Source organism: Dipodomys spectabilis, unplaced genomic scaffold, assembly GCF_019054845.1.
Source record: "Dipodomys spectabilis isolate Male_0828 unplaced genomic scaffold, ASM1905484v1 ptg000264l, whole genome shotgun sequence".
NCBI classification, from domain to species: Eukaryota; Metazoa; Chordata; class Mammalia; order Rodentia; family Heteromyidae; genus Dipodomys; species Dipodomys spectabilis.
Window position 1 is genome coordinate 8,221,117 of NW_024870941.1, and position 22,710 is coordinate 8,243,826.

General features: G+C 52.9%; 1 protein-coding gene across 3 annotated transcripts in view; it reads right to left on the bottom strand.

Annotated features, from left to right (window-relative positions):
• Trappc9 (trafficking protein particle complex subunit 9) overlaps positions 1–21,904 on the bottom strand; it is a 454,043-nt gene extending 432,139 nt beyond the window's left edge. For 2 of the 3 annotated variants that reach the window (XM_042699917.1, XM_042699915.1), the window contains exons 1-4: positions 21,837–21,904; positions 15,614–16,206; positions 5,917–6,062; positions 3,189–3,317 (exon numbers count right to left, since the gene is read on the bottom strand). In XM_042699917.1, the coding sequence (XP_042555851.1) occupies positions 3,189–3,317; positions 5,917–6,062; positions 15,614–16,197 (859 nt within the window). In that variant the 5' untranslated portion in view covers positions 16,198–16,206; positions 21,837–21,904. Of the gene's footprint in view, positions 1–3,188; positions 3,318–5,916; positions 6,063–15,613; positions 16,207–21,095; positions 21,118–21,836 lie in introns of those variants that run through there. The other variant, XM_042699916.1, reaches the window with a different exon arrangement.
• Between the last annotated feature and the right edge of the window lie 806 nt (positions 21,905–22,710).

Sequence of the window (22,710 nt, forward strand, 5' to 3'; positions counted from 1 at the left end):
ATGCCACCTAGCCAGGTACGGTGGGGTACCTCTGTGGTCCCAGCTACTCAGGAGGTCTAAGTGAGAAGAATGCAGCTCTGACTGGCCCAGGCAAAACAGGACATCTTATCTCAAAAATAACTAAAGCAAAAAGGGCTGGGGATATGGCTCAAGTGACAGAGCACCAAGGCCTTGACTTCAAAGTTCAAACTCTAGTGCCAAAGGGAAAGTTAAAAAAAAAAAAAAGGAAACACAAGTCAATGATGAGCAATTTTCTGTAGATTTATTGAAAAAAATGCCCAAATAACTTTTAATTTGGTGTGAGACTGAACTCATAACTTTGCACATGCCTGGCTCTACCACAGAACCAATCATTTCTGAATAAATTGAAGTTTTATCCATTAATCACAGACTTACAGGTTTGCATATAAACCTCAGAAGAAAGAATTTGTAGGGCTGGGAAGGTGGTTCAAAGGTAGAGTGCTTGCCTGGCATGCATGAGGCTCTGGGTTTGATTCCTCAGCATCACATAGCAGAAAAAGCCAGAAGTGGTGCTGAGGCTCAAGTGGTAGAACGCTAGCCTTGAGCTGAAGAACTGAGGGACAGCTCCCAGGCCCAGAGTTCAAGCCCCACCACTGACAAAAAAAAAAGAATTTGTAGCCCTAATGTTTCAATGCCAAGGCAGTGAAGTTTCAAACACAACTTAAAAACTAAAATTAATGGAAAAAGAGACAGCATTCTTTTTCAAAAACTAGGATAATTCTAATTTAATAAGGAAACCTTACTTTTCTCAAAGGACATGTGTTTAGAAGCTATACGATCTGAGTGTGCATTGTACAGTCTTTGACCAGTGCTCCTGAACTTACGCGACTGTGATGCTCAACGGTAGACATGACATTCATCACAGCCGCCAGCACCACCAAGTGCCAACACCTACTCTCTGTATGGGAGCTGCCATTGCCCCATTTTACAGACAAGGAAACTGAGGCACAAAGAGTAAGCAACTTAGCCTGGCGCCGACGGTTCATGCCTGTAACCCTCGCTACTCAGGAGGCTGAGATCTGAGGATCATGGTTCAAAGTGAGCCCGGGCAGGAAAGTCCGTGAGACTCTTATCTCTAATTAACCACCAGAAAACCGGAAGTGGTGCTGTGGCTCAAGTAAGTGGTAGAGCACTCGCCTTCAGCTGAAGAGCTCAGGGCACCCAGGTCCAGAGTTCAAGCCCCACGACCCATCAAAACAAACAAAAAAAAAGAAAGAGTAAGCAGCTTGCTCCAGCTCATGCTGATGCTGACCCTGCCACCGGGCAGTGCCATTGGACCTGAGATACTCTGTCTGTGAACTAGCCTCAGTGTCTCCTGCATGAATGAGGCTGCCACTACAACTGCCAGACCTTGAGAGTAAAACCTAAGGGAAATGGAAGCTTCCCCCCTGTGCAATTACTGCATGCTCTGGAACTCCGCCTGAGCTCCCACCTGAGGTAGGTGACCCTCCACAGCTTCCACAGGAGTGGAGCCGCTTCCTCTCCCCCAACTGCCACACAGACATCACTGAGTATTTCCCCCACAGCCTCCCTCAACAGTAAAAGCTAAATAAGGACTCTTCTGTACTCCACAAAAAGTCCTCCCTTAAACTTCCTTTGCCTATGTTTATCAAGGGGGAAAAAAAAATGAAACATTACCCTAAGAAGTTTCTAGTCTTGCTAATCATATCAGCAAGACAGTTAACACATTAGCAAACCCTCAGCAAGAACTGCTGGGAGAAGAGAGGACATCTCTTAAGAGAAACAACCCAGGGCTGGGAAGGTGGCCCAGTGGTAGAGTGCTTGCCTTGCATGCATGAGGCCCTGGGTTCGATTCCTCAGCACCACATAAGCAGAAAAAGCCGGGAGTGGCACTGTGGCAAGTGGTAGAGCACTAGCCTTGAGCTGAAGAGCTGAAGGGCAGTACCTAGTCCCAGAGTTCAGGCCCCATGACCAACCAAAAGAAAACAAAACCAAAAACAATAAAATAGCCTGAAGAACCATCATGGCGTTGTCTAGGCAGCCCCCACACAGCATGTCTGGAATCGGAGGGTCTGCTGTGGAACCTGGTTCCCACAGAGGAGCTGGGGGGGGAGGGGTGGAGAGTCATGGAAGAAGAAATTCAGCTTGGCTCCCCCATCCAACATTAACTACTCTTTTCTCTTTGGGGGGAGGGGAACACGATTTGCTTCTTCAGGATACTCAAAACCTCTCAGAGACCAAAAAATATCTAGCAGCTTCCGTGCTGGCCTTGAGTCAGGCCTCATTCATTACCATCACGACCATTAAAGGCAAGTGCATTCATGAAAGGTCCAAGTTCAGATTCACTCAGCATTTGTGGGTCTGTTCCTCCTCTTCCTTGGTGCTAATCAAGCTTACGTCATTAGAACCTCACCAACCAAGAAAACAAGAAGTAGCCTGACTACCGAGCTAGGTGTTAAAACTGATTCTGGAGTCAGCTGCTGGCTGCTCCCATCTGTACTTCTCAGGAGGCTGACATCTGAGGATCACAGTTTAGGGCAGGAGAGTTCATGAGACTCTTATCTTCAACTAACCACCAAAAAGCAGGAAGTAGAGCTGTGGCTCAAGAGGTAGAGCTTGAGCCTTGAGCACAAAAGCTTACAGACAACACCCAGGCCCTAGTTCAAGCCCCAGAACTGGCACACTTGCACACACATGTACACATGTATACACACACACACACACACACACACACACACGGAGAAAGAAAAAGAGAGGAGACAAAGAAAGAAAGAAAGGAAGGAAGGAAGGAAGGAAGGAAGGAAGGAAGGAAGGAAGGAAGGAAGGAAGGAAGGAAGGAAGGAAGGAAGGAAGGAAGGAAGGAAGGAAGGAAGGAAGGAAGGAAGGAAGGAAAGCAAGAAAGCAAGAAAGAAAAAAATATGATTCTGGGACTAGCTTCACTCAATACCTAGGAATGACGGAAAAGGCCCAGGCAGACCCGCAAGCCCCACCATGGGATTTCATTCACAGGTTCCAGAAGTCGACTGGTGGCGGTGAGCTAAGACCTAGAACTATTCAGGAAGAAAGCATCTTACGTGCAAGATTTCTGAGTCAACAGCTTACACTCTATGTCGGCACTGGTCCAGCCTAACTCCGGAGACAAAGCAACGAACTCTTGCTTATTTTACGAACTACCAGTGAGCTGAGGCTGGAGGAAAAGCACCCACCTGGCCGGTGTCTGTTGGCTGCTTCTGAAGGAAGTGAGCTTCCAGGGAGCCTCGGAGCCCCGGTCTTCCCGCCAGTGCCCCCGGGGTAGTGGTAGATGACAGAAGCAGAACACAGCCCTTCCAAGGCAGCTGTCATGAGAAAGGACACCATCCATCAGTCAGTGTTCTGGGTGACTTACTCTAACTGCAGAGGCTAAGAATGGTTCTAACAGCTGGCTCATTTGTGAAAGCCAATTTCCCCAGCAAAACATCAAACCTAAAGTTTTGCTTTACATAGAAACTTGAGAAAACTCAAGGAACTTTTGGGACCAAAACTGCTGGATGTGCTTAAGAGTTACTAAAAACCATAGAAACTGGGCTGGGAAGGTGGCTCAGTGGTAGAGTGCTTGTCCAGCATGCATAAGGCCCTGGGTTCGATTCCTCAGAACCACATAAGCAGAAAAAGCAGGAAGTGGTGCTGGGGCTCAAGTGGTAGAGCACTAGCCTTGAACTGAAGAGCTGAGGGACAGCGCCCAGACCCCGAATTCAAGCCCCATGACCAAAAAAAATTTTTTTAATATTTTAATTACAAAAAACAAAAACAAAAACACAGAAACCTTGCTGTAAACATAGTTCCCACTGCAGAGATTTCCCAAGGTGGAAAATAAAACTGAGATTGCCAACATTCTCTTTTTACATCTCTTTGGAGATGTAGGTACTCACTCCTTCATAGTAGTAAAGCAGTAATAAGTTACCATTTTTTATGGAAAATAAGTGTTCTCCCAAACAAAATCGCACAGAGGAAGAAGGGCAGGCTCACGTGTACACAGGTTTCTTTGGTATCCGATTTGCCACAGACTGCTTGATTCTCCCAGTGACTTCTACATCCGGCCATGCCTACACCAGACCTAATGCTCCTGGACAACTAACTGCTGGCGACCGGCAGAGCAGGTGTGGAAGGAGGCAGGCTCCTCCACAGCCAGGGCCCCTCTATCAGGAGCTCCTCAGCACGCAGGGAGCAAGCAGGCGAGCACAGTCCCTGCACCAGCAAGTGCCAAGTGCCAGCTGCCCACCCTTACCTTACATGTGCTAGACAGGCTCGAGCCAGCAACCTCAGCAAAGCCCCCAAACCCTGTTCCCACAAACACAGTGAGCCCTTCGCCGGCCCCTCTTCGCATCCCACTAGTCCAGGCAGGCCTCACCTTCTTCCCCTCTTGTATTTCTCGACCTCTTTTTTTTTTTTTTTTTGTCGGCCGTGGGGCTTGAACTCTGGGCCTGGGCGCTGTCCCTCAGCTCTTCAGCTCAAGACGAGCGCTCTACCACTTGAGCTACAGCGCCACTTCCAGGTTTTTGTGGTGGTTTATTGGAGATAGGAGTCTCACGGTCTCTCCTGCCCGGGCTGGCTTTGAACCGGGATCCTCAGATCTCAGCCTCCTGAGTAGCTAGGATTACAGGCGTGAGCCACCAGCGCCCGGCTTTCTCCACCTCTTTAAGAAGCCAAACTATGGACTTGCGTGAGGCCATCAAGCCCGTCTGATACTAAAGGTGTTCTCCACTCAGTTTCTATAAAAGAACTTACTTCATTACTTCACTGTGACGTTTTATTCTAAGCGGCTGACAGCAGGCACCCTCAACAGTCACCCTCAAGACAGAGCCCTAGTTTAGCCACTACAAACATCTATCTGCAGGAATTATGGGAGCCCCCCAAAACACACTGGACATGCCTGGTTCACACTGGCCCCTCCCCCCAGGTGACTCCTCCCACAGCGCCCGGCTCTGCGGCCCGCCAGGGCAAGAGAAAGCGGCTCTTTCTGCTCTTTTTCCTTTCAGTCTTTAAAACTGAGGTGGTTCACGTACAGTAAGAAGCTGCCCACATGGTGCAACTCAGTTTTCCATTTTTCACCGTTATGACAACATGACCACCGCCTGCTGCCAGAACACATCCCATACCCGTATCCCCAAAAGCCTGCTGCCCCCCCCCCCCCCCGTCATCAGTCCCTCCGCATGCTTTCCCCCATCCCCAGGCAACACTCATCTGCCATCTTCTTCAGTGGGCTTGCGACCCTGGACATTTCTTTTTTGCTTTTTTTTCCAGTCCTGGGGCTTGAACTCAGGGCCTAGGCACTGTCCCTAAGATTCTTTTGCTCAAAGCTAGCATTCCACCACTTGAGCCACAGCACCACTTCTGGCTTTTTCTGTGTATGTGGTACTGAGGGAATGAAACCCAGGGCTTCGTGCGTGCTAGGCAAGCGCTGTACCACTGAGCCACCTTCCTGCCCCTGGACATTTCTTATCATGGAATCCCACCACACATGGCCTTAACACTTCGCTTCCAACGTCCAGCTGTGTTGCAGTGACTGCCATATGTTATTCAACTTTTGGCTGAACATAACTACCCTCCGTGTATTCCCCGTCGAGGCATGCGGGGTGCGAGAGATGGAGGTGATGACAATGGTGGCCACACAGAGCGCTCTGTGCTAAGAGCAGGCAGAAGGAAGCTTGAGCCTCCTTCCCAGGACACGGCTCGGGCGGCTGGAGGGGGCAGCGGAGAAGGCCCAGGACTGCCGCAAACCCTCGTGGCAACCAGCACAGGCTGGCTGCTAGTCCTTCCTGCCCTTCCCGCCAGACCCTTTTACTGTTTCCTCTGATTCTAACCAACAGTTGAAACAAGGACAGAGCAGCCGTATCCCCAGCCACAAGGACAGACCAGAGCACTATTTTATGGGACTCCGTCATCACACAGCCTTACCCCCAAGCCACAGAAAGTCATTCACAGAGCGGAGAAGTTCCACGGCCATGTGGTAATGCACCAGGGAGTCCTGCAGCATTCCGGCCTGGAGACACAAGTCCCCCACGTGCTTGCGCATGCGCCCCTGGCACCGCTTCTTATAATGTCTGAAAGACAAAATGCAATGGAAACACATGGTTATCAACCCACGCATGCGCCCTGGGGCTAGCAGAGCAGGGTGCTGCTCACCTTTCCCACTGCTAAGATATACCAGAAGGTAGCTCTATTACTGAAGCCAGCACCAGTCACTGCCAATTTCAAGGGCTGGAGGGGTCCTGACTCCAAACCTCAACTTCTGGGTGATTTTTTAAAGGTAACGTGGGTATAAGTCCTCGACTCTGCATGTCACTTAGACACACTGGGGTTGGACCTTTCAATGTTGCCAATTGCAGCACTAGTACAAAAAAGTTTTATTTTCACATTGGGGGAGGGGTTTTGTTGGTTTTTTGTTATTGTTGTTGTTTGTGCCGGTCCTGGGGCTTGAACTCAGGGCCTGGGCTCTGTCCCCAAGCTGCATTTTACTCAAGGAACTACCACTTGGGCCACAATGCCACTTCCAGATTTTTCTGGGTAGTTTACTGGAGATACGAATCTCGTGGACAGACTTTCCTGCCCAGGCTGCCTTTTTTTGGTTGTTCTGTTGTTGTTGTGGTTGTTGTTTTTTGTCGGCCATGGGCCCTGAACTCAGCCTGGACGCTGTCCCTCAGCTCTTCAGCTCAAGGCTAGCGCTCTACCACTTGAGCCACAGAACCACTTCTGGCTTTTTTCTGCTTATAGGGTGCTGAGGAATCGAACCCAGGGCCTCATGCATGCAAGGCAAGCGCTCTACCACTGAGCCACCTTCCCAGCCCCCCAGGCTGCCTTTGAACCACAATCCTCAGATCTCAGCCCCTAAGTAGCTAGGATTACAGGCGTGAGCCACCAGCGCCTGGCTGAGTATTACATTAAAAAAAAAAAAAAAAAAAGAGCTGTATGTGTTTTCTCACCAAGAAAACAATCTAATCCAGATTGAACACCCACAAGAATCCTGAAGAGCAATATGCCTAACCAAATGAGTGGTTGAGAGCTCTCAGTCACAGTTACCCACGCAGACCTAACTCCCTCAACTGCACGGCCTCTGGCTACCTTGGAATTCAGCTTTCTGTTCCAGACACTGCTCCATGCGACCTGTAGCCGGAAAAGAGACACCTGGCGTTGCTGCACGGCAGCGCGAGGTTGGCCCTGGCAAGCCCTTTACAAAAAGCGTGGCATCAGCCTGCTCCCCATCCCAGGGGAAGGTGACCACCACCACAGCCTCCCCAACAGCGCCGCCGCCCCCTGCCTCCCCTGCACACGGGCCAGCGGGCCTGCCTACAGCACAACCCCATCCCGTCCTGCCCCAGCTCCAAGCCCCAAAGGGTCCTCAGGACAGCTCCAGAGGACCCGGGTTCACGAGACACCATCTGCTGGCCCTTCTCACCACCCTAGTCCAATACCTGCCCAAGGGGCCCTTTCCTCAGGCTTAGTGGCCTTTAGTGTGCTCCATCCACTACAGTACTGCACGGGTCCTATCTGCAGAGTGATCCGAGGCTCACCAAGGGCACTCGGGACAAGGACCAAGGTAAGATGAGGGAAAGGAGGGCAAAGGTCAAGATCTCAAAGTCCAAGGTTCCTACCTGTGTGTCACGTGCTGCTGGATTTATTAGGGAATAAGGTGACCACTGTAAGCATCTCATCCTCAATATAACATACTCTAGGGATTCTCCATCTTCCCAGAACACTAAATAAGAGGCGGGACATTCTCTGTCCGCCTGAGAGTCACCCAGCAATGCAGCAGGTGTGCTGGCTCCCCAGGGCGGGCACGTCCTGCTCACGTGCCTGCATGCCACCCTGCCCCGCATAGCAGCCCTGCGGGCAGGCCCTTCCTTCACATCCTGAGGTCCTCAGACCTCATGCACCCTTTCATGCACCGTTCTGAATACATACTCAACGTATTTTAAATTCAACTTTAAAAAAAACTGGACTCCTTAGCCTGGTGCGGTGGTGCACACCTGTAGCCCCACCTACACGGGAGGCACAAGTTGGAGGATCTTGGTCTGAGACTAGCCCTGGCCAAAAAAAAGAGGAGGAGGTTCTGTCCAAAAAGTAATTAAAAGCAAAAAGGGCTAAAGAAATGTAAAAAAAATAAGATAACTTTAAAAAAAATTTAATTTCCTGTTGGCTATGATATAAAAAACTAAAAAATGTTATGCCTATTTTGGTACAATTCAAACTTTCTCACCCAAATTCAGTCTTGCAAGAAGTCACAGAGCATGCCAGGCATCAGTGGCTCACACCTATAATCCTAGCTGCTCAGGAGGCTGAGATCTGAGGATCATGGTTCAAAGCCAGCCTGGGCAGGAAAATCCAGGAGACTCCTATCTCCAATTAGCCACCAGAAAACCAAAAGTGGTGCTATGGCTCAAAGTGCTACAGTGCTAGCCTTGAGCCGAAGAGATGAGGGACAGCTGCCCAGAGTTCAAGCCCCACAACCAACAAAAAAAAAGTCACAGACCCTTTCTTCTCTGAATGTTAGTTTTCAAATCCTTTTAGAAGCCTTGAATTCTTTTATGAACAATTGTTTAAACTGCTAAAACTGTATGAGCACTGAATATGCCTAATGGACATGGAAAAAACACAGGAAACAGTAACTTTAAAAAAATCATTAGAGGGGCTGGGAAGGTGGCTCAGTGGTAGAGCGCTTGCCTTGCATGCCTGAGGCCCTGGATTCGATTCTTCAGCATCACATAAGCAAAAAGAAAAAAGCCAGAAGTGGCGCTGTGGCTCAAGTGGTAGAGTGCTAGCCTTGAGCTGAAGAGCTGAGGGACAGTGCCCAGGCCCAGAGTTCAGGCCCCACGACTGGACTCAAAAAAAATCATTAGGGGCTGGGAAGGTGGCTCAGTGGTAGAGTGCTTGCCTTGCATGCATGAGGCCCTGGGTTTGATTCCTCGGTACCACATAAGCAGAAAAAGCTGGAAGTGGTGCTGTGGCTCAAGCTCTAGCCTTTAGCACAGAGAGGCTCAAAGACATAGCCCAGGCCCTGAGTTCAAGCCCCAGGACTGGCAAAAAAAAGAAAAAAAAGAAAAAGCAGCATTAGCTAGGCACCAGTGGCTCATGCCTGGAATTCAGGCTACTCAGGATGCTGAGATCTGAGGATCGTGGATTGAAGCCAGACTGGTTAGGAAAGTCCATTAGACTCTTCTCTACAATAAACTACTCAGAAAAAGCTAGAAGTGGCACTATGGCTAAAGTGGTAAGGTGCTAGCCTTAAGCCAAAGAAGCTCAGCATCCAGGCTCAGAGTTCAAGCCCCAGGACAAGCAAAAAAGAAAAGAAAAAAAGAAAAAGATTAACTGGGTACCTGGGCACCAGTGGCTCACACCTGGAATCCTAGCAATTCGGGAGGCTGAGATCTGAAGAACGCAGTTTAAAGTCAGCCCGGGAAGTTTATCTCCAATACATAACCAAAAAAGCCAGAAATGAAGCGGTGGCTCAAGTGGTAGAGTGCTAGCTTTGAGCAAAAGGAGCTCATGGGCAGTGCCAGACCCCAAGTTCAAGCCCTAGGAGTCAAATAGGAAAAAAGAAAGAAAGAAAGAAGACAGAGGAGAAAGAGGATAAGAGGAAGAGAAGAAGGGAGGAGGGAAGGGAGAGAGGGAGTGAGAAAAGGGGGGGAAGGAAAGGGGGGAAGGGGCAGGAGAAGTTGAGAGGGAGATTAAGCAGGCACTGGTGGCTCATGCCTATAATCCTAGTTACTTAGGAGGCCGAGATCTGAGGACATGTTTCAAAGCTAGCCTGGGCAGGAAAGTTTATGAGGCTCTCATCTCCAGTTAACTATCCAAAAAAGCCAGGAATGGAACTGTGATTCAAGTGGTAGAGCATTAGTCTTGAGCACAAAAGCTCAGGATAGCACCCAGATCCCGAGTTTAAGCTCCAGTACTGGCACACGCACTAAAGAAGCAACATGCAAAGAGCTTAAATGAACCTCTTTTCTATGGTTTAAAAAGAGAAATCCACAGTCAAAACAAACTTAAAGCAAATGCAAAGTGCAAATATTAACAGACATGCTTTTAGTTTGTCATAAACTGTAAGACCATGGGAGCTTCAAGGTCCCGAGCCGCAGAGCCTGCTCCCCGGGCCTCACCAGAGGATGCTCATCACTTCCTCACGCCTACAACACAGGCGCTAAGTGTGGGGTTATAGAATACCTGGGATCATGTAATTCGTAACTACAACCTGTCTCAGCGAAGTCCCAGGCAAAGGCCAGGCTGTGCAGATAAAGGAAAGATGCCTTCTAGAAGCTGGATGAAGCACCTACCACACACCATAACAACAGCTCCCTCCCTTACCCTCAGCTGCAGAGGGCTGGAGAGCAGCTCAGAGGAGCAGGCAGGCCCTGCATGCTGGAGGCCCTGAGTTTGCTCACTAGCACAGCAATAAAAACAAATAAATGTCAGAAAAATCCAATTAAAGCTAGAGGCTGTACTATTTTTCATGACACGATCAGAGAAAAGAAAATATTTAGTACTTTTTTGTGATTTTGGTCCTATTTGTGTGGCTGATGGGAAAGAATGGTTTAGTATTCCAGTTCATAAACCAGTTACAGACAAAGAAACATTATACTCAAACCCAACGAGAAGCAAGCACTGAAAAAATAGTTTGCTATTAAAATCCCAAGGAACTTTGAGAAAGGCAATCTCTTTTTTTTATGAGGGGAGTACTGTGCAGAGTTAGAAGTCTTCGCATAATTAAACAACAGCTCCCATTCATGACTGCACTGAAGTATCCTGGGGTGAGGGCCCTGGATTACAGGCATCCGGTGAGCGAGCGCAATCACACCCTCTGCAAGGTGCTGGGGTGGCAAAGCGAAAGCTCAAGTCACAGCCAAGTTAGAGCAGGCTCCACATAGGAAGTTAAAGCTGCAATGCAGCGCATAGGTTCAGAAGAACCGGAGACAAACATCGGTGCTGACTTTCTCCATCTGAACATTCTTACACTGAACCTGGGTAACAAGACATGCTTCTATAAGGGCGCTCAGGACTGGCCCTGCGGCTGGGTTACCTTCCACTGGATGAAGGGAGGGCTGAAAAGTTGGAACGTTCGGAAGCAGAGCTGTAGTGCAGCTCAGTGGTAGAAAATGTGTGTACCTTGCTGGGCCCTGGCTCCATCCCTACCACCACAAACAAGAAGCAAAGTGCAGGGCTGGGAAGGTGGCTCAGTGGTAGAGCGGTTGCCTTGCATGCTCGAGGCCCTGGGTTCGATTCCTCAGCACCACATAAGCAAAAAGAAAAAAGCCGGAAGTGGCGCTGTGGCTCAAGTGGTAGAGTGCTAGCCTTGAGCTGAAGAGCTGAGGGGCAGCGCCCAGGCCGAGTTCAGGCCCCATGACCAGACCAAAAAAAAAAAAAAAAGAAGCAAAGTGCAGGCATGCCTGTGTTATGCAAATGTGCATTATCTTCGTATGTGCGCACTGTCTGTAGCCATGTCACTGCAGACATAAACATGAGATGATACTCATTTGGAGGGCGGGGGTTAAACACCAGTGCAAAGAGGACTGGCCTCATGAATTAGAACATGAGTGCTTATGTGGGAGAGGCTTTCCTGGAAGGCTCCAGAACACCTGCTTTATACTTCCAAGTGGAATAAAGGAGACACACTTTGGACCTCATCAACTAGCTGTGTGATGCTGGACCAATGACAACTTCTCTGAGAAAGCCTCTTGCTCACAGATTGGACTTGCCACCCGGGCCCTCTGCCTCGGACTGTCAGCAACACGAATGACATATGCAGGTAGGGCAGGGTGGCTGGCTCGGCCTGACACAGGTCCTGCTAGTCCCCTCCCCTCCCCCAGCAGTGCAGAGCCTCGAAGCACACTGCCTACTTGCCTTCACAGCCAGAGGGATCAAAGAGCCCATATCAATGTTCAGAACGTTTGTGTCTTTAAGTCTAGTTGGACTGGGAGGGAACTATTCCAGAACTATCCAACAGCCCTCCTCCCTCCCAACTCCATCTCCTCTCTCATCAGACACCCCCCCCCCCCGCCCTGAGTCTGGGAATGCCACCCTGCCACCCTCCCCACTGCCCCCGCAGCTGCCTGAGCTCCGGCCACAGGGCAAACCCTGCCCTGTCGCCCCTCACTCCCAGCCAGTGGCCGAGTTCCTCACAGTTCACTCCCCAAACCTATCAAAGCCCAAGTGTGGCCCTCTCTCCAAAACACTCCCCAGCAGGGCTTGTGGGCGCGGCCTGACCGGCAGCAAGCACCCAGCAACTAGGTGCTGAGCCCCTCGGTGACGGCCCCGCTGTGGGGGGCAGTCGAGAATCAGGGCACTACTCGGTCTGTTCCTTGAAGGTGAGCCAGGAGGGCCACTGCATATGGCTCTGACATGTCCGCAGGAGTGAGCAGGCAAGGACCGACCCAGACCCAGCTATTCTCACGGTGACCGCGGGATCCGCGGCAGCCAACAGGTTCCCGCTCTCCGTCTCCCAGGAAACAGCCCCGGCTCCCACACTGGCAACCGCACTGCTTTCCTGGCGCCCCGCCCATTGAACCAGAGCAAAGGAAACAGAGAATGCAAGTGTTGGCGCTTGGGCCAGAGCAGAAGAGAGGCAATGAGGCTCCTGGGGGCCAAGTGCGAGTGGGGACCCCGGGATCTGGGTCAGCCGAAGACTGACCGGCAGGGCTGACCACAGGCATCTGTGACACGAAGGAGCACCACCCCATCACCAGCTGTGACACCGCCTCACCGGGGCAGAGCGGCTGTGTTGGCCATGTAGGGAAGCGGCAAGCCTAGGGTGGGAAGGCCTGCCATGGCTGCGGGGAGCCCCCAGACCGCCCCTGGCTCCATGTGCTCGCAGGCAAAGGCTCACAGGAAACAGCAACCGTGATACAGGTCCCTGCGTCCACGGCAACCCGTGATACAGGTTCACAAGGCCCAAGTGAACGTAGCTATTCAGATCTCGGACTTTTCCCTGAGCCCTCACAGAGAGTTTTGGAGGAGCCTCTGCCCTTCGTGGGGAGCAGCGGCTGAGTGGAGGAGAGTGGATGCAGGCTCCGGGAACGCAGAGGAGAGGCGCAGGGCGGAGCGGCCCCCAGCACACGTCTGCACCTGCCAGCGGCCACCATGCACACCCCACAGCCGCGCCAACCTCATGCCGGCTTCTCGCTTGAAAGCCTGGGGCCAAGCGAGGCGCTGCTGCTGTGGCCCAGCTGAACAGCCACGGAAAGGCCTCTGCAGCCCCCAAGCCACTGCCACCGCACTGCAGTAAAAAAATTAGTGCAGGCTCATTTGTCACTAAGAAAAAAAAAGAGCAGGTATTTGACAAATATCACATACCAATGGACTAAAATGCTACAACTAAAGGACATGTGAGAATGAGACACGGAGGTAGGCAGCCGTTAGTTGTTTCTTGAAAGCGGTGAAGGCAATGAATCAGCACACAGGGAAAGCTAGCTACTTTGGGGGCAATCCATTCACAGCCTACCTTTTCAGACCCAACAACATACTCACAGGGCAGTATGAGAGAAAAAGGAAAAGAAAAGGAAAGGAAGAGGAACAAGCAAAATTAGAAACATACAAGAACAAAAAGAGTGTTGATAGCTATATGTACAAAACCCACCCTCGGTTCCGATGAGAAACGGACACTCCCCAGCAGCCTGGGAAGGACTACCAGACTGTGCCAAACCCAAACGGGGCGTGGTGCACACGTGTCCCCGCAGCTCCACACTGGCAGGAGTACAGGCCAGGGCAACACTCTGAAGCCCTGCAGGAAACGGAAGCTGGAGTCCTGAGAGGCAAGGATCACCAGTGGGCAGAGCGCGGATCAGACCGTGGCTCACCAAGCTTCTTTTTGAACTTTGAGGGACGACTGCTCGTAATCTCGAGTGGACATGCCCTTGAGGGCCATGATCTACCCCCGGTGAACAGGCTGCGGCAGTGTTGGCAGGCTCCGCCGTTCCTGTGGAACCCACTTCACTGGTGGAAGCTGACAGCTGACAAATGTCCCTTTGTTCATATAGCAAAGGACAAAGGCACTGGCCCGAGGGTGGGAGCAGAGCTCACTCCCAGGGGCTCCCTCAGGGAGTTTCTGAGGCCCCGAGGGCTGGGCCACTCACTCCCCACCACCCTGACAGGTGGCTGCAGGGCTGGAAGAGCTCGGGGCTGCACAGAGCTGGGCATGGAGCTGGGAAAGGCTTTGCAGTGAGGCCAGAGCTGGGCAGGAGGCTCCCTGGGAATGGAGCGGCTCTGCTTCCTAAGCTTTGCTGCCTCAACCCCAACTCGGGCCGTGGAGCGCTCCCCTGCCGGGGACGGTACAGACAGGCCTGTCCTTTCCTAGAGCCAAAAAGAGACCCTGCACCGCATGGCCTGCAGCCTGACAGAGGCCCCCTCACGCTCCCAACTGCCAGGGCCAGACTTGGCCTACTTTCTGTAGTTTTGTAACACTTCCTCCTCAGACATGCCACCAGCAAGAAAGTAACTACGTGGTTGTGAGAAATTCCAGAAGCACAGGATTTTGTGGCAGGCACAGCACGGCACGGCACGTCGTTTGATCCCCCTAGGGAGAAACCCCACCCAGAGGAGAATCAAGTGGGGGGCGGCTGTCAATACCACCAGGCCAGTAAGGGGCAGTCAGACCACAGGGCAGAGAACAGAGACCCGCTGGCAAAAGCTGCTGCCCAGGCTCAGCCATGGAGGCAAAGATGGCAAAAGAGGGAGTTCAAGAAGAGCTAATCTACAGTTCTAGTCCAAGGAAAGCCCAGCAGCAGGAAGCCCTATCAGACTCTGGAACACAGAGCGGCCACACTGCTCACACCGGGGGCTGTTTGGGGCGCCCTGGTGACACCCGTGGCATTGCTGGGCTATCAGTGGTCTGGCACCTACAGAGAGTTGGGGGTCAGAGCCGTGGGTTCGGTTCCCACCAAGGGCCTGGTTCCTGCCAGTCTAGACTCAGCGCTTCCTTGTCAAGCAAAGCTGAAGGGGAGGCTCTGAGGCAGCACCAGGCAGCAGAGGGCGGCCACGGACTCGCAGGGTCTCTGGCAGCCACGTTTATAAAGGACAGTTGAAATAGGCTTTAATACATCTGAAATGTGGATAAGGGGGGCATTTTAAGTTTTTTTTCAGTAGGGAAATCTTCCAGTTATGTCCTGCTAGCCTAGTTTCTGGGGCTGGGGTGGGGGAGGCTGCTGCCTTGGCCAGCACCCAGGGGTCCCAGGGGGCCGTCACAGAGGGGAACCACTGGTTCCTGAGGGACCTCCCTCCAGAGGCCTCCCCGTCCCCACAACCTCACTCTGGTCACCCCGGTTTTTAAAAATCACTGGGAAATTGTTTGTTTTTTTTCAGTCATGGGGCTGAACTCAGGGCCTGGGCGCTGTCCCTGAGCTCTCCTGCTCAAGCCTGGCCCCCCACCACTTGGAACCACAGCTCCACTTCTGGTTTTCTGGCGGCTCACTGGGAGCTAAGAGTGTCCTGGACCTTCCTGCCCGGCTGGCTTCAAACCGCGATCCTCAGCCCTCAGCCTCCTGAGGCTGCGCCAGCGGCGTGGCAATGGGTCTGACGGCCCAGCTGGGCGAGGGAGCCCCGTCCTTTGTCAGGCCCTCGGCTGGGGCAGCCCCGGAGCCAGGCCTTGGGGCCGGTCCCTCAGGACACCTACCTGCTATCCGTGTCGAGTCCCACGAAGTCCTTCTTCTCGAAGGGGACGCAGAGGAGGGGGATCTTGTCCCCGGACTTGTCGGTGGCCCTGTCCAGGCGCTTGGACTCGAGCACGATGAAGAGCGACTCGATGAAGTCCTCGATGCGCTTCTCCACCGAGGCGCAGTCGTCGTAGCTGGGGTAGAAGGCCACGTCGGGGCGCGGCTGCTCGGCCACGTCGCCCCGCAGGCCGAAGACGAAGAGCCGGGAGTCGTAGAGCGTGGCCCCGTAGAGCTCCTTCTGCACCTGGAACCTCTCCAGCGCCGGCGGCCAGTCGCGCGCCGAGGCGCAGTCGGTGACGGTGATGAGCCCCACCACCTTGCGGTGCGTCTGGAAGTCGCCCCACTCGTTGTTCTCGGGCGGGTAGTGGTGGCGGTAGCGGATGAAGAGCGCGCGCTGCGAGTCGCGCAGGCTGAGCTGGCTGACGGCGCTCACGCGCCGGTAGATGCGGAAGAAGTTCTCCTCCGACACCACGCCCACCGGCTGCACCACCACCAGCAGCGTCTGGTGGTCCTCGGCGCACTGCATGTAGTCGGGCACGCTCATCCTGGAGGCCTGCGGGGGAGGGGGGAGGCCTGAGCAGCCCGCTCCCGCGGGGCGGGGGTCCGGGGGTGCAGGCAGGGAGCCCCCTTTGAGAACCCACCGAATCCACGCAAGACAGACCTTCCCTTCCTGAGAGGCCACGGCGGGCACCTTCCGCGCACCAAATCCCGTCACGCACCTGCTCAGCATTCGGGGCGGGCTTCCCCAAGCGCCAGGCTCTGAGCGGATGGAAAGCGGGACGTGCACACCCTAACCGCGCCCCGGCCTCCACAGGCCCCGCGCGAGCCCCCAGGCCGGAGGGGAGTGTGGAGTCAGAGGAAGGACACCGCGCTGCCGGGAACCACCGAGCCCACCGGGCCACAGGCCGTGCGAGGTGCGCGCCATCCCAGCACGGCTGCACAGTCAGAGGACAACAGGGCCACAGTGGGCACCGTGCTGGCACACCGAGGGTGAGGCCTCGGGATGGAACCAGGCCCGCGCAGACCGGGACATCACCTGTGGGCCGTGCCACTGCAGAGCACAGGGAAAGCCAGGCCAACGGGAAATGCATGCACAAGGAAGCCAGCCACCCAGCCTCTGGGGCCCAGGTGCCAGCAGCCATCTCTGAAGAGGAAGCCTGGGCAGCTGACACGTCAGAGCTGCCCACCTCCATGCGATCCAGAAAAAGCGGTCAAAACCACCAGCATGACCAAAAAGAAAGGCTCTGTGGTGGTAAAATAGGCATAGAATGTGCTGGTTTTAAGATTGAGTCCACCCCCCATCCCGAGCTCCCTCCTCCTCTAACGCCAAACTCCACCACCAGCCTCCACCCCCAGCCCCCCAGCGCACTGCCTTCTACTTCTATGCACTGCATGTCTATAAGCACCTCTGTCCTTTTAAGATGCTTATTTCACTTCAAGAAAGACTTTATGGGGCTGAGAAGGTGGCTCAGTGGTAGAGTGGTAGAGTGCCTTGCACACATGAGGCCCTGGGTTCAATTCCTCAGCATCACATAAACAGAAAAGGCCGGAAGTGGTGCTGCGGCTCAAGTGGTAGAGTGCAAGCCTAGAGCAAAAGACGCTCAAGGACAGCGCCCAGGCCCTGAGTTCAAGCCCCAGGACTGGCACACACAAAAAAAAGTCTGGATATCTACATTAAAAAGACTACAGGTGAGCCCCTATATCTATACAAAAATCTCCTCAAATGGATGAAAGAGCACAGGTAAGACCTGGCACTTTGAAACCTAGATGGCAAAGAAGAATGTGGTTTGCCTGTTTGCAAGAGAAACAGCAGGCTTCAAAGTACTAGTCATGCCAGGCAGGGTGACTTACACCTGTAATCCTAGCTACTTAGGAGGCTGAAATTGTTGGGATACCGGTTCTAGGCCAGCTGGAGCAGAAAAAAAATTCATGAAACTTCTCAATGGAGACCTGGTAGCATGTGTGTTATCTGAGCTACCAGGAAGCCTAACACAGGGGGCTAGTACCTAGGCACATACCAAGCAGGAAGTAGGACCTTATCTCAAAAAGAATAATCATAAATAGAAATTAGGATAACTCCATTCAGCTAAAGTAAATAAGGAACAGCAAAACTCAGGGCTAGAGGCAGAGTTCAATAATAAGAGTACCTACTCAGCAAGTGGTCATGAGTTCAAAATACCAGGACTGCCAAAAATAAAAAAATAAAAAAAGGAGGGGCTAGGAAGGTGGCTCAGTGATAGAGCGCTTGCCTTGCATGCATGAGGCCCTGGGTTCCATTCCTCAGCACCACATAAGCAGAAAAAGCCGGAAGTGGTGCTGTGCTCAAGTGGTAGAGTGCTAGCCTTGAGCTGAAGAGCTGCGGGACAGCACCCAGGCCCAGAGTTCAAGCCCCATGACAACAAAAAAAAAAAAAAAAAGGAAAACTTTGTACTAGTCATGTTTATTTAAAGTGGGGGGTTAGGCATATAGGGGTTTTTGTTTGGTTATCCACATAACTATATAGAAACATCATATATTCTATATGTAATTTAAATTTTATGGCATTAAAAATGTACTCTAAGTATTATATATTAGACAAAGTATATGTTCAAATATTGTATATTTGGTATTTCAAAATGTTTCAAATTAATATAAGGAAGAAAATCAGGGGCTGGGAAGGTGGCTCAGTGATAGAGTGCTTGCCTCGCATGCATGAGGCCCTGAGTTCCATTCCTTAGCACCACATAAACAGAAAAAGCCGGAAGTGGCACTGTGGCTCAAGTGGTAGAGCACTCACCTGGAGCTGAAGAGCTGAGGGACAGTTCCCAGGCCCAGAGTTCAGACCCCACAACCAACAAAAAAAAAAAAAAAAACACCAAATGCTTTAAAGTTGAGTATTTCCGCAGGCTGATTCAGTTTAGACCTTCAGGCCTTCCCATCCACCCAACGAGTTATAGGGTACTTCTGCCATGGGCCAAATTAAGGTGCACTGGATGCAGCTCTACACAGCTCACTGTGCCTGAAGGCTGGTGGACGCTGGGCCTCAGACACGAGACTGAGGAAAGAGGTGTGTGAAAGAAAGACAAACAAGCCGGGCACCGGTGGCTCCCGCCTGTCATCCTAGCTACTCAGGAGGCTGAGCTCTGAGGACTGCGGTTCAAAGCCAGCTGGGACAGGAAAGGGCAGGATAATCCATGAGACTCTTACCTCCAATGAACCACCAGAAAACCAGAAGTGGCGCTATGGCTCAAGTGGTAGAATGCTCGCCTGAGCTGAAGAACTCAGGGACAGCGCCCAGGCCCAGAGTTCAAGCCCCATGACTGACCAAAAAAAAAAAAAAAAAGAGAGAGAGAACTGATAAACTCTGGGAGTTAAGACACCAGCCTGGGTGACAGCCTCAAAAACAAATCTTACTTGCATAAAATGTTGGTGAGTAGGAAGCAGTAGTTTGGGGTTTTCAATTTTCCCAGCAACCCAGTCGCTCAATCTATGAAGTAAAGGAGCAGTCCCCCGCGGCCCTCCTGTCCTGTGCGGAGCCGAGGAGGACCGCACCCAGGCCCTGCCAGGACACCGCAGCAAAGACTGTCGCAGGAGCCACTCGGGATCGGACCCAACTTCTTGTGAACTTTCCCCTCTCATTCAAGTATCCTCTCACTTCAGAAGAAACAGATCTGACAGAGGCGGGATCCTGGGGAAGAAACAAACCCTCCACAACCTCTCAGTGAAGCTGGGCTCCAGGACAGCTCACCACCCACTCAACAGCCAGCTGGAGCTCAGGCTCCGCGCTCCCCGCTCCGGCCTTCCCAGGAGAATGTGGCTGAGGACACCCCTGCACTGAGGCAGTCCTGCATCTAAGACAAAGCTAGGACACACGCAAACACACCAAAAATACATTTCCTTCTTCAACCCTGCAGTTCTTAGGTAGTTACCCAAGAGATCCGAGTATGTGTCCACACTAAAACCTGCACACAAACTTAAAGCAGCATTATTCATGACAAAAGGTGAAAACAACACCAATGTCCAATGGACACATGAAATGCAGACTCAGCACACAATAGAACAGTATGCAAGCCACGCACCAGCGCTCACGCCCGTCACTCTAGCTACTCAGGAGGCTGGGATCTGAGGATCAAAGTTCAAAGCCAGTCTGGGCAGGAAAGTCTGTGAGACTCTTATCTACAATTAACAAAACTAGAAGTGGTAGAGCACTAGCCTTGAGGAAAAGAACCCAGGTCCTGAGTTCAAGCCCCATGACCAAATAAAAAAGATTATGCAGTGATAAAGACGAGTAGTGTGCACTACGACATGAACCTTGATAGCGGCATGCTGAATAAAAAGAAGGGAGACACAAGCTGAGCTCAGTGGCTCAAGCCTATAATCCTAGCCACTTGGGAGGCAGAGATGGGAGGACCACAGCTCAAGGCTCTGGGCCCGGGACAGAAAAGTTCTTGAGATTCCATCTCAGCCAATGACTGGACACAGAGGTGCACTCCTGTCATCACTAGCGATAAATGGAGGCACAGGGAGGAGGTTTGGAGCCCAGGCCCTCTCAGGTGCAAAGTGAGACCTTACCTTGACTATAACCAAGCTGAAAAGGGGTAAAAGCATGACTTAGATTCCACTCAAATGAAATGTGAAGCCACAGACGCAAGTACATTAGCGGCTGCCAGGGGCCTGTGAGGGCTGTGGGTGATGAGGGCACAAGTTTCTTTTTGGGGTGAAGAAAATGTTCTGGAATGGTGATGGCTGTAACACTCAATATACTGGAAACCCCTCAATTGTAATCGACAGACAAGTAATTCTTCTGCTAAGTGAACAATGTCTCCATGGATTATTTCTGGTTTGGTTTGGTTTTTCTCTACAAGGTCTTGCTTAGGTAGCCTTGGACTTCCAATTTCCCTGCCTCTTACCAACGTCCTAGATACCACGTTTCCTAACAACTGTTTTTCCCTCTATATCACTGGTCTAACAATTTAAACACACACACACACTCACACAATCACGCCTGGACAAATGTTTAGACCTGTAAATCCATAGGTCCCCCAAAACTGCTCACTGTGCTACTGTCTGACATCAAGAAAGCTACCTGAGGAAGATTTTTTAAATCACTAGTTCAAGCTGAGTGCACACTGATGGCTCACACCTGTAATCCACTCAGGTGGCTGAAATCAGAGGATCACAGTTCAAAGCCAGCCTGGGGAAGAAAAGTCCCAGACTCTTATCTCCAATTAACTCCCAAAAAATGCAAGAAGTGGAGTTGTGTTTCAAGTGGTAGGGGCCCAGTCTTGGCAAAAGTCAAATGATAACCTGAGGCCTCAGTACTGGCACATTAAAAAAAAAAAAAAAAAAATAGAAGGCCAGGCGCTGGTGGCTCACACCTGTCATCCTAGCTACTCAGGAGGCTGAGATCTGAGGATCACGGTTCAAAGCCAGTCCAGGCAGGAAAGTCCCTGAAACTCTTACCTCCAATGAACCACCAGAAAACCGGAAGTGGGCTGTGCCTCAAAGTGCCTTGCGCAAAAAAGTGTGAGATAATACCCAGACCCTGAGTTCAAGCCCCACAACCGACAAAGAAAAGGATACACACATCCTTACGTATACACATGCATACACATATAGACTGCGTGTGCACGCACGTGAATATATGACTATCACACATCTGCAATATATAACATACTAGATGGAATAAAATCACCTAAAGGGGTGTGTCACAGCCCATACCTTTAGCTCACTCTCCCCAGACCCCCCCCCCCCACACACACACACACACACACACACCGCACAGCAGGGGTCCTAGCGCGGAGACCTGCGCGGAGGGCGTGGTCGCTGGGCGGGAAGAGGGGGTGCTGGGGGCGCGGGGCAGAGGTGAGCGGGTGAGCGCGGCCGGGGGGCGTGGCGGGGCGCGGGGCAGGGCGGAGCCCGTTCTCGGGGAGCACCCCCCCCGCACCCCGACGCGGGGGAGGGCCCCGCCCACGGCGACGGGGACAGGTGTGCGGCGGGTCCGGGAAGGTGTGCACCCGGCCCCGGACAGGTGAGCAGAGCGCCGGGCGGGGGCTCCGGGGTGCACACCGCGCCGGGGGCGCCCCGGGCGGGCGCGGGCGGCAGACCCGGCCCGCACCTGCTGCCCCTCAGCGGGCACCGCCGCCGCACGGCCCTCCCGGCCGGCGCGCGCCCCCTCACCCGGGACCCCAGCTGGACACTTACTCGGCCCGCGGCCCCGGGCTCGGAGCGGGAGCCGACGACCCGGCGGGCAGCGCGGCCGAGCGGCTCTGCGGCGGCGCCCGGCTCGGTAGGAAGCTCCGACCCGCGGCCGCGCCGGCGCTGCCCGTGCGCACGCGCGAGGCCCGGCCTCCGCGATCCGCTCCGGGATTTCCGGCGCGCGGGGCGGGCCTGGGAGGGGGGGGGGCCGGAGGCGGGGCCGCCGGCGAGCGGGAAAAGCTGGACGGCCGGAGCGGGACGGGAGGAGGGAGGGGAGGAGCAAGGATGGGGAGCCCCGTACCCCGGGGTGACACACCCGGGAAGACCCGGGCCGAAGCTCGCCGCCCAGGCTTGAGCTGGTTTTTGTTTGTTTGCCTGTGGTTGGTTGTGGGGCCTGAACTCTGGGGCTGGGCGCTGTCCCTCAGCTCTTCAGCTCAAGGCTAGTGTGCTACCACTTGAGCCACAGCGCCACTTCGGGTTTTCTGGAGGTTCATTGAGATCAGAGTCTCACCTGCCCCGGCTGGATTTGAACCGTGATCCTCAGATCTCAGCCTCCTGAGTAGCTAGGATGACAGGCGTGAGCCACCGGCTCTAAACCTCACTTTCTTGGTGGACCCTGGGGTGATGGCCGTTTCCAAACCTGTCCCGGGATCACCAGCCTCGCCCTGCGCACAGGGCCCCGCTGGCGGTTCTCCCATTCACACGTTGGGAAACTGAGGCCCCTTGGTGCGGGCCTGCCTCCCGGGCGTGCTTCCTTTGCAGCTTTTGTAGGGCTGGGTCAGGACCCGCACCTGGGGAGAAGGGTTTACAGGTGGAGTTTACCGTAAGCTAGTTACTATCATCCTCACCTCTGGTCCTCAGCTCCACCCAGACCAGCGCT